Below are 14,171 nucleotides of genomic sequence, written 5' to 3' on the forward strand. Positions count from 1 at the left end.
TGTAGCTTAGGAGCAATAGGGCTATACATACACCCTAGGTGTTTAGTAGGCTATATGTGTATACCATCCATGTTTATGCAAGTGCCCTCTATGATACTTGTACAACAAAATTGCCTAACAATGCATTTCTCAGAATGTATGCATCCCTATTGTTATGTGATGCGTGAGTATATAAAATGAGGCTTATTTGCAAGAACATAGATGGAACTGGAGATCCTCATGTTAAGTGAAATAAGCCAGGGACAGAAAGACAAACATCACATGTTCTTATTTGTGGGATCTAAAAATCAAAACAATTAACTCATAGACATAGAAAGTAGAAGGATGGTTACCAGAGGCTGAGATGGGATTTGATATGGTGTGGGGGGGAAGTGGGGATGATTAATGGGTACCAAAAAAAAGAATGAGTGAATAAGTCCTAGTATTTGATAACACAACAGGGTGACTATAGTCAGTAATAACTGAATTTTATATTTTAATATAACAAAGAGTGTCATTGGATTGCTTGTAACTCAAAGGATAAATGTTTGAGGGGATGGATACCCCTTTCTCCATGATGTGCTTATTTCACATTGCCTGCCTGTACCAAATAAATACCCCATAAATATATACCTACTATTTACCCATAAAAAATACAGAAAAAAATTTTTTTAATAAAAACCTAATATGAAGCTTAGGAAGGGAATACCTCCAAGGTTATTTCCAATTTTAAAATTCTGTTATGCAGATAAACTTCCGTATCTGGTCAAAATCGAGTAACAAGAAGTAGATTTACCATGCCACCCAAAACAATCAAATAAAGTAGGCAAAATATATGAAACAGTGATTTTCAAGAAACTGAACGTCAGGTAATGAAGGACAGTGAGGCCTGAAAAATAGGAAACAAATCAAGGAAGCCATATAATTGCCCCAGCTTATGGCCTTTGGAAAGTTTTCAGGCCACAGTATAGGGAGAAGGAACCCAGGTGGGGTCCCAAGCCAGTTAGAGTATTTAACATAGAGTATTGGAGAGTACTTCAGAGTATTGGAGTATTTTTGAAAATTCAAAAATATACAGCCCCAACAAAGTAAAATGCACAATGTTGGGAGTGTACTCAAAGATTACCAGATAAGCAAAGAAGCATAATAAAATGAAAATCAGTAAAACCAACCCACACTGACAGAGATGCTAGAATTAGCAGACAAAAACTTTAAAACAGTTATAATAACTTGAGATATGGAAGGTATAAAAAAGGCCCAAGTCAGACTTGTAGAGATGAAAACCACAGTGTCTGATGGAGTTAGCAAAGGATGAAATTAATAGATGATTAAATATTGCAAAAAACATATATTAGTTTGAATTTGAGGGCATAGAGATGGAAAATATTCAAAATGAAACATGGAAAGAAAAAAAAATTTTTTCTAAATGAAGAGTGTCATTAAGCTGTAGGACAATTTCAAATGGCCTAATATGGATATAATTGGTGTCCTTGAAGGGACAACAGAAGAAAAAGGGACAAAAATTAGGAAAAAAACGAAAGAAACAGAGAGACAAAGAGAAAAAAGGAAAACAAAAGAGAAAAGGGAGACAAACTGAAAAGGGGAGATGGCTGAAAATTGTCCATATTTGATGATAACTATTAATATGAACCCACAGATCCAAAGTGCTCAACAAACCCTGAGCACAAAAAAAAAAAAAAAAAGAAAAAAGAAAAAAAACTACACTAGGACACATGAATCAAATTGCTTATTTGATTAGAACATCTTAGAAGCATTCAGAACAGGACTCGTGATATACAAAAGAACAAAGACAAGATTTATTGTTAGAAATAAGTGAGAAGACAGTGGAAAATCTTTCAAGTACTGGAAAGAAATTGTCAACCTAAAATTCTATTCCTCGAGAAAATCTCTTTCAAAAACAAAAGACAAAATAGAGTTTTTCAGACTTATAAACACTGAAAGAACAAATCACCAGCAGAACCATCCTACAAGAAATGTTTAAGAAAGTCCAACATTATGCTCAAAGAAAATGCTCATTGGAGCATTTTGTATTTTCTATTTTCTGATTAGGGATGCATAACCAGTAAATATTCTGCAAGTACTAAAAAATCTGAAATCTGGAATATTTCTGGTCCCAAGCATTTTGAATAAGGGATATTCAGTCTGTACTTACAGGGAAATTTATAGCACTAAATAGAAACTCTCAAATTAATATCCTCAGCTTCCACCTAAGAAGCTGGAAAAAGATGAGCAAATAGAATGCAAAGTAAGCAGAGAAAGGAAAAAAAAAAAAAGATCAGATTAGAAATAAAAGAAATGGAAAGGAGAAAAATAGTAATAGAGAATATCAATGAAATAAAAATCTGATTCTTTGAGACGAGCAATAAAAATGATAAACATCTAGACAGATTGATCAGGGAAAAAAGTGAAAAGAGAAGAAACAAGTGGTCAGCATCAGAAATGAATGATGGGATATCAAGACAGAATTTACAAATATTAGATAACAAGACAGTATTATGAACAGTATTATGCCAAGAAAGCCTACAACTTAGATAAAATGGGCAGTTTCAGCAAGAGATACAAACTTACCAAAGCTCACTCAATTATGAGTAACCTGAATAATCCTATATGTATTCTCACAAAGAAAACTCCAAGCCAGATGATGCCATACAGTCAGTTCTACCAAACATACAAGAAAGAAATAATGCCAATCCTATATATACCTTTCTAGAAAATTGAAGAGTGAGGAATAACTCCCGAATCATTTTGAGTCAGCATTATTCTGACACCAAAATTAGACAACAATCTTACAAGAGAACAAAACTACAGACTAATATTCTTCATAAACCCAGGTGTAAACATTAAATATAAAAGGTTTAGCAAGGGTAATCCAGTAATATATTTTAAAAGTTAATACATCATAAACAAGTGGAATTTATTCCAGAGTGCAGTGTTGGTTTAATATCCAAAAATCATTTCATCTTAACAACTAAAAAAGAAAAACCACATTATCATCTAAATACGCACAGAAAGGGCATTTAGCAAAATCCAGCAGTCATCCCTGATAAAAAATTCTGAACATGCTAGGAAGAGAAGGGAACTTGGTCAACCTGATAAAGGGTACCTGTGAAAAACCTATGACTAAATCATACTTAATGGTAAAAGATGGGATGTTTATTCCTCCAAGCTCACTCAAACAGAGTGATGAAGTCTGCCTTTACTACTACTTTTCAACATTGTCCTAGAGGTTTCAGCCAGTGCAAAAAGAGAAAATAATGAAATAAAAGGCATCTGGATTAGAAAGTAGGAAGTACAACTCTCTTTATTCACATTCCACATCATCATCTAAATAGAAAATGGAATAAAATCTACAAAGTAGCTGCTAGAACTAATAAGTGAGGCTAGAAAGATTGTAGTATTCACTACCAATATACAAAAATCAATCAGATTTCTATATACTAGCAACGGACAATCAGAAGTTGAAATAATACAACATATAATAACATAAAGAATATGACATTCTTTGGGATAAATATGACAAAAGATGCATAAACTCCTGCATATAGAAAACTACAAAACTGCCAAGAGAAATTAAAAACCCAAATAAATGGAGAACCATACCATGTTCACAGACCAGAAGACTCAATACTGTTAAGATGATAGTTCTTCACAAATTGATTTACAGATTCAGTACAACCCCAATCACAATTTGAGGAGGCTTTTTATTAAAGAAGTTGGCATGCTGATTCTGAAATTGCTGTGGAAATGCAAAACACCTAGAGTAGTCGAACAACTTTGAACACCTGATCTATAGTGACAGAAAGCAGATCAGTGTTTGTGAGGGTTGTGGGGAAGAATGGGAAAATTATAAACGAACATCACATAAGGAAACTTTTAGGGATAATGAGTATGTTCAGTATCTTGATTGATTGTGTTTAGTGAAATATTTCTGATGTTTATCAGAAAATAAATTAGAAATCTTTAGGCCGGGTGTGGTGGCTCACGCCTGTAATCCCAGCACTTTGGGAGGCCAAGGCGGGTGGATCACTTGAGGTCAGGAGTTCAAGACCAGTCTGGCCAATATGGTGAAACCCCACCTCTACTAAAAAATACAAAAATTAGCCAGGCATAGTGGCGCATGCCTGTAATCTCAGTTTCTTGGGAGGCTGAGGCAAGAGAATTGCTTGAACCCAGGAGATGGAGGCTGCAGTGAGCCGAAATCGCTGCCACTGCACTGCAGCCTGGGCAGGAGAGGGAGACTGTGTCGCAAAAACGAAAACAAATCTTTAAAATATAGTCATGATTTACTTACCTAGGTTTTTTCTCTCTAAAAAAGACAGTCTAGTTTTTCTTATTCGATAAGAATTTAGGAGTCACATTTACAGTTTTGCTGATACATTCTTTTTTTTTTAACTTTTAGGGTCTTGCCTATTTGCATACTAAAGGCAAAATGCATAGAGATATCAAAGTAAGTTCATTTAATACATTCAAATTGCCAATTCTATTGGAAGAAATTTTATGATGCTAATTTAATAGTATTTGTGTTTTTTGTTCTAGGGTGCTAATATTTTATTGACAGACCATGGCGATGTAAAATTAGGTATGTTAAATTTTTATAAAATTTTAAATGAGAATTAACATTATACACTTTTCATTTTCATATCAAGAGTCGCAATAATGTTTAACTTTTGATCCAGTAATTTTACTCCCAAAACTCATTTTAAGGAAATTAAACCTAAAGATGGAAAATCCATATTCACTGAAGCATGAACCATAATATTCCTTATGGTAGAAAAAAATGCAAACATAAGTCTGGCAATAGAAAAACTGTTAAACTGTGATAAATGTATTCAATCATTGATATCTATGAATGTTGCTTAAGAGTAAAATCTGGTGTGTTAAATGACAAAAATGAACTGTATATTTATTTAGTATTTTACAACCACGTGTTTCTGTGTGTTATTTTGTTTGTTTTGAAAGATGGTCTCGCTCTGTCATGCAGGCTGGAGTACAGTGACTCAGTCATAGCTCACTGTATACTTGGACTCCTGGCCTCAGGCGATCCTCCCACCTAATCCTCCCAAGTAGCAGGGATTACAATACAATCATGTTTAACTACAACACTTAAAAATTTATATATAGAAAAAATGACTGTAAAAAAAATAGTACCAGAATGCTATCCTTGTTATATTAGGATAAAAGGAATATAGGTGTATGTTTTTCCCATGTGTTTAATTTTTTGTGCTTTTTTTTCTCTTTTTCCCAAATTCACTTCATTGTGTATATAACAAAAATATTTTTTTTAACTTCATTCTTAATAAAGTACATTTTCATTCTAATAAAGTGCCAATAAATTTTTTTTAATAAGTGTGTTGTGAACTAAGCAAGAAGAGATTTCGGTATTCAATTTATGCACATTTTTCTAACATTAATATTTGAATTATTAATACTGCCATGCCTAAGGGTGAAAGTAAAAGTGTTGTTTGATGTATTGTAAAGAACTAAAATTTTCTGGTTTTTTCCTCACCAGCTGACTTTGGTGTGGCTGCAAAAATAACAGCTACCATTGCAAAACGAAAATCTTTCATTGGCACCCCTTATTGGTAAGACATTACTGTGATTGAATTTGATCCATTTTCATTTCTTCATGGTTTAGTGATCAACCTCGATACTTGATAATAGAAGTGATTATTAAAAGTAGGGAGATTTGCATGCTCCTTGATACTGTCATAAGTTCTGGTAGGGTTAGGGAACTTTGATGCTCATATTCATGGTTCAGCCTTCCCTCTGTTGAAGTGTTAATAGTTTTCACTATCCATTTGATTTTATATTGAGAGGACTCTTAGGTATGAAATTTTCAAAAGATTTGCCTCCTGTAATTTTCTTACCCTTTCTTCTAGCGTTGATTCTGTTTTAATCTAGGACTTTTCCACTTTATTTTATTTTAAGTTCCAGGGTACATGTGCAGAATGTCCAGGTTTGTTACATAGGTAAACATGTGCCATGATGGGTTTGCTGCACCTATTGACCCATCACCTAAGTTTAATCTAGGATTCTTCTTCCTGATTGTTAAAACTCCTACATCCTACCTACTATTAGCCTTACCAGCCACCCCACTCTTAGTGCATTCCACTGATTACTGACAAAATAATCTTTCTAAAACACTGCTTTCATTATTGACAGATGATAGAAATAAAAAGCCTCATAACAAAACCTTAATATTTAAAATAGTGAATGTTATAAAGGTGACATTTGCAGTTTGTGTGAAAGGTTGGATTCTTTTCTTTTTTTTATTTTCTTCTTTTTTTTCTGAGACGAGGTTTCGTTCTGTCACCCTGGCTGGAGTGTGGTGGCACAATCACAGCTCGCTGCATCATTGCTCTCCCGGAGCCAGATGATCCTCCCATTTCAGCCCCCGAAATAGCTGAGACTACAGGCATGCAACATCACAGCCAGCTAATTTTTTGTAATTTTTTTTGTAGAGACAGGGTTTCATCTAAAACTCCTGGGCTGGTCTAAAACTCCTGGTCTAAAACTTAAGTGATCCACCTCCCAAAGTGCTGAGATTACAGGCTTGAGCCACTGTGCTTGGCCAATTTGGATTCTTTAATGTGCAGTGTTTGCATAATTTATTATTTGAAAATAAATTTAAGTAGCTCTGTACCTCATACCTGATGTCAAAAAATGGTATGTGGAAATAGTTAAGTATAAAAGTGAAACCGAAAGAGCCATTAGTAACTATCTGCTCTAAGAGCTGAGGAAGCCTTTCTAGCCATAAAGCATAAAACCTTAAAAGGAAATGCTGATAGATTTAACTGCATGAAAATTTAAAACTTATGTATATCCACCAGCTTAAACAAAATTAAAAGGCAAGTAAAAAAACAGGAAATATTGTCTAAAATATGCCAAACTAGGTTTAATATTTTTAATATATAAGTTCTTTTAAGTTGATAAAAAGAATGTCTCATTAGAAGCAGTTAGTAAAATAATACATATTAGGTATCATAAAGTATGATAATGGATCACAAGAAGTTACAGATTTCTTTTTTTTCTAATACCAACTCTATTAGCCAGAAAAGTGGCATAGACTTATTTGTGTCAAAAGAGAGTACTTTTTCCATAAAAAAGAAAGGTAGAATATATCTAATAGGTGAGGGGTAACCAAAACTTTTCACATGAGGCCAGTAAGAAAATCCCCAAAATTAACAAAGACTCAGTTTCCAATGACACATTAATCACAGACCAATTAAAAAGCTACATAAAAATCTTACCTACATATTAGAAATACATTTTTAATTCATCCATACATAGATCCAACAACCTTTTAGAAATATAAAGAAAAATTTTTATTAACTGACAAAAAAACACTACATATTGAATTCACTTAACTGTCACTTAAAGGGTGTCTACAGAATTCTCACCTCAGTATTTTCATGGAAAATAAGTGGAAATCAATAGTCCAGAGATCCTCATTAAGAATGAGCCACTGATAAACACAATGTATTTGTAATTTGTATAACATTTCATTCATGTGCATGTTTTGAGCATTAGTCAATGTTTAATTTGCATCAGGCTTTCCAAATTAAATTTGTAAGATTTCTTTTCAATAGGCATTCTCAGATGACTTTTGAAATAATTATTAAAGTGGAAACTTACCTGTTTTGCCAAGTAGTAGGATTTAGATGAAGAAGACATTCTTGTAAGATTCATCTCCAGTGTGCACATATCATGTGTCTTTGAACGTACCTGAGAGAAACAAAGGCATCCCCACATTCCGTATGTTTACAGGGTTTTTCAGAAATGACTTCTTTCATGTCTTCAACTAGAACTGGAAACACTGAGGACATTACCACATTGTTTACGTGCATATTTTCCCCCCAGTTTGAGTTTTTTATATTTTCAAAGGGAAGTGGCAAAAATACATGCCTTCCCATATTCCTTACATTCATAGGTTTTTCTTCAGTATGAGTTTTTTTATGTGTTCAAAGGGAACTAGAACATGCAAAGGCTTTACAACATTTCTCATATACATATGGTTTTTCTCCAGTATAATTTTTTTCATGTTTTCAAAGATAGCTCAGATAATTGAATATTTTCCCACATCCCTTACATTCCCAGGATTTCTGTGAAGTATACGTTATTTCATGTTTTACGTACAGAACTGGAATATCTGAAGGCTTTATTGCATGTCTTACAATCATAGAGTTTCTCTCCAGTATGAATTCTGTCATGTGTTTCAAGGTAATTGAAATGATTAAAGGCTTTACCACTTTTTTTTTTTACCTTCATAGAGTTTCTCTCCAGTATGAGTTTTTTCATGTGTTCGAAAGGAACTGAAATGTCTGAAGGTTTTACCACATTTTTCATATTCATAAAGTTTATCACCAGTATGAGTTCTCTCATGTGTTTGAAGGCAACTGAAAGGACTGGAGGATTTAACACATTTTTGACATTCATAGGGTTTCTGTCCAGTATGAGCTCTTTCATGTCTTCTAAGGGAACTGTATTGATTGAAGGCTTTACCACATTTTTTATAGTCACAGAATTTCTCTCTAGTATGTGTTCTTTCATGTCTTCACATGGAGCAGAAATGACTGAGACTTTACCACATTTCTTACATGTATAGGGTTTCGGTCTAGTAGTATTTCTTTCATGTCTCTGAAGGGAACTAGAAAGAATAACTCCCTTACCATATTTCTTACATGTAAAAAATTTTTCACCAGTGTGAGCCCTTTGAAAGCAACTAAGACAACTTAATTATTTCACATATTCCATACGTTCATAGGGTCTCTCTCCAGTAGGAGCACTTTTGTGGTTATGAAGATAACTGGAATATCCAAAGGCTTTATCACATTTCTGACATTTATGAGATTTTGCTGCACTGTGAGTTCTTTTATGTTTTTGAAAAGAACTGCAGAATCTCAAGGCTTTGCCAGATTTCTTCCATTCATGGGGTTTTTCTCCAGTGTGAATTACTTCATGTCTTTGAAGTAAATAGGGAAATGTAAATGTTTTCTCATGTTTCTTACATTAAGTAATGGCCTACAGGTCATGGCTAGGGGCATGCAACCCCTACAGACTTCTTTGTTCCTTCTTTGCTCTCAGTGCTTCACTTGACTAACCTAAAAATATATATATTCTGAATAATGTTTCTCTTGATGAACAAATTAAATGACTTTTTTCTATCAAATTGGAAAATGTTTGGAATTATGGGCATACTTACTATCACTAAATATTTGGCAGTGAGAGTAGAAATTGGTAGAATAGGGATTAGGGAGGGAGAGCATCAGGAAGAATAGCTCATGGATGCTGGGCTTAATATTAATACCAACGTGATGGGTTAATCTGTGCAGCAAACCACCATGGCACACATTTACCTGTGTAAAAAACCTGCACATCCTGCACAATTACCCTGGAACTTAAAAGTTGAAGGAAAAAAAAAAGAAATTGGTAGAACAATTTTGAAGCATAATTTGATGGTAATGTTTACCAGTAACTTTAAGCAATGTTTATCTTCTTTATTCTCAGTAATTCCACATCTAGTAATTTATTAGAGAGACATACAGATTTATATATGATAAGCTTTATCACACTATTTTAATAATAAAACTTGAGGGAAAATAATATACAACAGGAATTAGTTAAGGGAATTACATTTATTCAGTTCAGTGGAATAATATGCTACTGCTCATGATATGTTGTTAATTGTAAAAAGCAAGACTCCAAGTAGTATATGCAATGTGGTACCATTTTATAAAAGGGGTGTGTGTGTGTAAAAATCATGGATGAAAATATGTGAAACAGGAACTCCCTTTGAGTGGGATCATGCTTTACTTGTTTTCTTTCATATTTTTTCATATATTCCAAATTCTTTTCAGTCAACACATATCACTTTAGCAGGAAAAAAAGCCTCAATAAGTGTCAGTTAAATAAAAGTTAAATGAAGATATAGGTGAGTTAGATAACCTATAGGATTTCCTTCATCACATCAGAGTCCCTCACTCTCTATGACTGTCCTTTTTGTGAATACTCTTCTAGTCTAAATTGTCTATTTTTTGTACCCTGACTGTATCAGGTGAAATACTACTACTTTAGCTTTCTTTACTGCTTTCCTAAGTTACCCTTTTTCTGTGTTTATCTTAACGTCTCCCCATTCTTAAGAGGGCCACGCTTCTACCTTTCTATACCTATGGCCAACTGATTGAATACAGTTTCCCCCTGAGCCAGGAAGTGCAGTAGTCATAGTCAACTTGACATTCTGGTTAGCCACCACCACTAACTGATTCCAGTGGGTAGAGGAGATGAATCCTGTTTGCTTTCTCTGGGCTCCACCTCAGCCTCTTTCCTCTGTGAAACTTGCCTTCAGTTATCTTGCTCCATGGTGATTGTTTACTTCTCCTTACTCCTATATCCATTATTATGTATGTAGCACTTGCATATAGTACACATCTACATGTTCACATTTTTAGTATACATACTTTATATCCTAACCACACTTAATTTGAGAGACAGTGTGTTAATATAACTTTTTGTAGCCTAAGTACATATAAAAGCAACTTGTCCCTTGTGGATATTTAATTCAAATTAATTGAAGTTAAGTTAGTAAACATTTGAAAAGATAAAAGAATATTACCCCTGAACAGTATTATCTATATTTTAAGCAACTTGTCCCTTGTGGATATTTAATTCAAATTAATTGAAGTTAAGTTAGTAAACATTTGAAAAGATAAAAGAATATTACCCCTGAACAGTATTATCTATATTTTATAACTTCAGATGCCTTCTACAGTACTGATTCCCAAACATATAACTCCACCTTCAGTCTTCTGTATATTCAACAGTTGTTCAATAATAGCTCTATTTCAATATCCACAAGCATTTCCTCCTCAGATCTGTATCTTAGGTTAACCCCTTTCATTCTGTTCCCTCTGCTACTGCCTTTGAAAAGTTCTTGGGGGTTTTTTTTCCTTGTATATTTGAAACAGACTTCTAACATATCTGCCTGACTGGTTTCACCTGATTTCACACTATCCTTCATCTTGCCATGAAGTTTTAGATTGTTTGCCCTTGTAATTAAATCTTTCACTGGGTCCCATCATTTTCATGATAAAGTCTAACCTTTTTTGTATAATCAGTAGATGATTGATAATCTAGCCTCTACTTCTGAGGTTTCTTTTCCAAATACTTTCTAGACTTTCTCAAACCATGTGTTACTTCCTGTCCATTACAGACTTATTTGTAAAATAAGATAAAAATCAATGTATGCATTTGGACAAGCATAAATGCTTACTCTCCATTTCTGTATTTACTACAGACTGGTAGCCAGCAATGTATGGCCCCTTATCAGTTTGCAGGTGATACATTGAGCACTGTCCTGTCAGCTTTCCTGGTCTCCCTAAATTTGTACTCGTTTCCTCTCACTGAAATGTCCAGGCTCCTCACCTTACTTAGAAGTCTCACCTCCTTTGGGAACTTTTCTTTGACCTTCACAAGGGATTTAAGTATTCTTTTTGCATGTTATATAACAAGATTCACAAAAACAGAAACTAAACTAAAACAAGATTTTTTCCTTAGAACATAAACATTCAGAGGACGGCATTCAAGATTCTTAATTAGTTTTAAAAGTGTGTGTGTGTGTGTGTGAAATAGAGATTTAGGCCTTTACTTAGTAATGTTTCTTCTTTCCTGGTAAACACCTCTCAGCCTCCTTCCCTCCAACAAGCCTAGTGATTATAATGGGAAGTAACAGATTCAGATCAATATTTAACAACAAAAATGTTGTATTCATCGATTCCTTCTAGGATGGCCCCAGAAGTTGCAGCAGTAGAGAAGAATGGTGGCTACAACCAACTCTGTGATATCTGGGCAGTAGGAATAACAGCAATTGAACTTGGAGAACTTCAACCACCTATGTTTGATCTCCACCCAATGAGGTGTTCTCATTATTTATAATTATCCAGTTATTGATCAAGTCTGTGGGGAAAGTGAAATGCTGATAACTCAGCATCAAGCTCATTTTTAAGAATGAAAAATAGTAAAGGTTTTGTAAGGGATTTAGGGATAATCTCATCCAAAACCTATTGTGGGCTAGTCCGAAGATAGTTATCTCAATTCATTTTTCACAATTACAGATCAAGCTCCTTGTTCTGCTCTTCTCCTTCTCACTACTGTACTTGACTAGTCTTTAAAATAAATAAATAAAACCTGTCTTGTATTGCTGCTCCTAAAACAACATAAGAGTAAATTGTCCATACTGTTTGAGGCTTTTCCATAAAACAAATTTCCCTTAATAATCACACTAGGATATGACAGTTAACATTATTTTAAGACTTTTTGAGACTTCCTGTTCATTCTTTTATCAATTCATCTTTTTTTTTTTGTCCTATGTGGAATTATAAGTAAATGATAGAATGCAGATGAGTCTTTTCTAGTTATATTTGATTTTGTTTCTTTTTATTTTGTCCAGGAATAATGAAGAGGTATCTGTGTTGAATATAATTATCATTTACATTCTAGGATGTATTGTCTCAGAAAAAAATATTTGAGGGCTTCTGAAAAGTTTTTTGATACTTTGAAGGAAAAGATAGATTAGGCTAAAATTGACACTTTGAAAGTAAATGATGTGAAGCTAAAAAAAAAATTAACAGAATGGTGAAAGTGTTTTGCTAACATAATCGGCAACTGATTAATATATACTATATAAGGAAATCATTCAAAGACTACAAGCAAAAGATAGATTAAGGTTTTTGAGCAAGTACCAGATATGGGAATCTATTTGACCTCATAAGCAGCTAAAGATAATACATATTAAAAGATACCTACTTTTAGCTAGAATGCTGATAAGTACAGACCTTTTGGAAAATACTTTGATGTTATTTGTTAAGGACAATACAAATGTTTCAGTGATTCCACTGTTTAGGGGATTATACTTCAGAAATAATCTAAGAAAATGCTAAGAATTATGCATTTCAGGATAACAAGAGAAAAAATCTAAATATGTAGTAGTTGGTCAATTGCTAATCTAATTATTTAACAGTTAAGGGGAGCCGTTACATATATATGAACCAAAGCAAAATGGAAAATTGATTATTAGTGAAAAAAATTATAAATACTAATGTAAATACAATGTAATTGGTAGGCATTTAGATAAAGACTAAAAACATTAGAAACATTTTTTTTTGAAGATCAGAAAATTTTAAATAATAGAATGGTGGGAATATAGATTTTTTTAAATTTTTCCTTTGAATCATTTAATTTTTAAAAAGGAAAAATGTATTTGTTATACTAAAAAAGAATAAGGAATTTGCTTAGAAACCTGGGATTTTTGTAGGAAATGCTGAAATAGAGCATTTTAGAACTACTTCTTAAATCCTCTATCATACTACCCCCATAGCCCACAAGAAAATGCGTCACACGTGAGTTTATAGACAAAGTTCTCTTGTAGATTGGTTTATGTATTTAATATACCAAGAGAATATGGGAAACCATTGTCCAAAAAAGGAAAACAATCAGGAAATGGATGTAATTTGCCTGTACATCCAAAATAAATATGGAGGCCAGTCTTTGGTTAAATATGCAACCTAATGTTAGGGGAACATGTCATCTCTATGTATTAGATAATTATATACAATTGGCCGGACGCGGTGGCTCAAGCCTGTAATCCCAGCACTTTGGGAGGCCGAGACAGGCGGATCACGAGGTCAGGAGATCGAGACCATCCTGGCTAACACAGTGAAACCCCGTCTCTACTAAAAAATACAAAAAACGAGCCGGGTGAGGTGGCGGGCGCCTGTAGTCCCAGCTACTTGGGAGGCTGAGGCAGGAGAATGGCGTAAACCCGGGAGGCGGGGCTTGCATTGAGCTGAGATCCGGCCACTGCACTCCAGCCTGGGCAACAGAGCAAGACTCTGTCTCAAAAAAAAAAAAGATAATTATATACAATTATATAGACATGTGCTTAAGATATAATACGGGTTATATATGCAACAGTATAGTAAGAAAATGCTTTTCCAGTATTTGATAGGTTTGCTTTGTGAATAAGGGCTTGTTGGAAATTTAAAAATCTTCTCTGTAGTCAAGAGAAATTTTTTGTAGGCTTATAAAATATTAAAAATTTAATTTCTATATCCCATAGTAGTTTTTATCATTGCCCACTTATGTGGTAGTCTTGTATAAATTCATTACAGAGTATT

General features: G+C 33.7%; 1 protein-coding gene across 2 annotated transcripts in view; it reads left to right on the forward strand.

Moving 5' to 3' along the window:
• MAP4K5 (mitogen-activated protein kinase kinase kinase kinase 5) overlaps nucleotides 1-14,171 on the forward strand; it is a 108,030-nt gene that overhangs the window by 46,364 nt on the left and 47,495 nt on the right. For both annotated transcript variants that reach the window (XM_011956887.1, XM_011956888.1), the window contains exons 7-10: nucleotides 4,400-4,447; nucleotides 4,537-4,579; nucleotides 5,510-5,582; nucleotides 11,781-11,912. In XM_011956887.1, the coding sequence (XP_011812277.1) occupies nucleotides 4,400-4,447; nucleotides 4,537-4,579; nucleotides 5,510-5,582; nucleotides 11,781-11,912 (296 nt within the window). The remainder of the gene's footprint in view (nucleotides 1-4,399; nucleotides 4,448-4,536; nucleotides 4,580-5,509; nucleotides 5,583-11,780; nucleotides 11,913-14,171) is intronic.

Source organism: Colobus angolensis, unplaced genomic scaffold (assembly GCF_000951035.1).
Source record: "Colobus angolensis palliatus isolate OR3802 unplaced genomic scaffold, Cang.pa_1.0 Scaffold428, whole genome shotgun sequence".
Taxonomy (NCBI): domain Eukaryota; kingdom Metazoa; phylum Chordata; class Mammalia; order Primates; family Cercopithecidae; genus Colobus; species Colobus angolensis.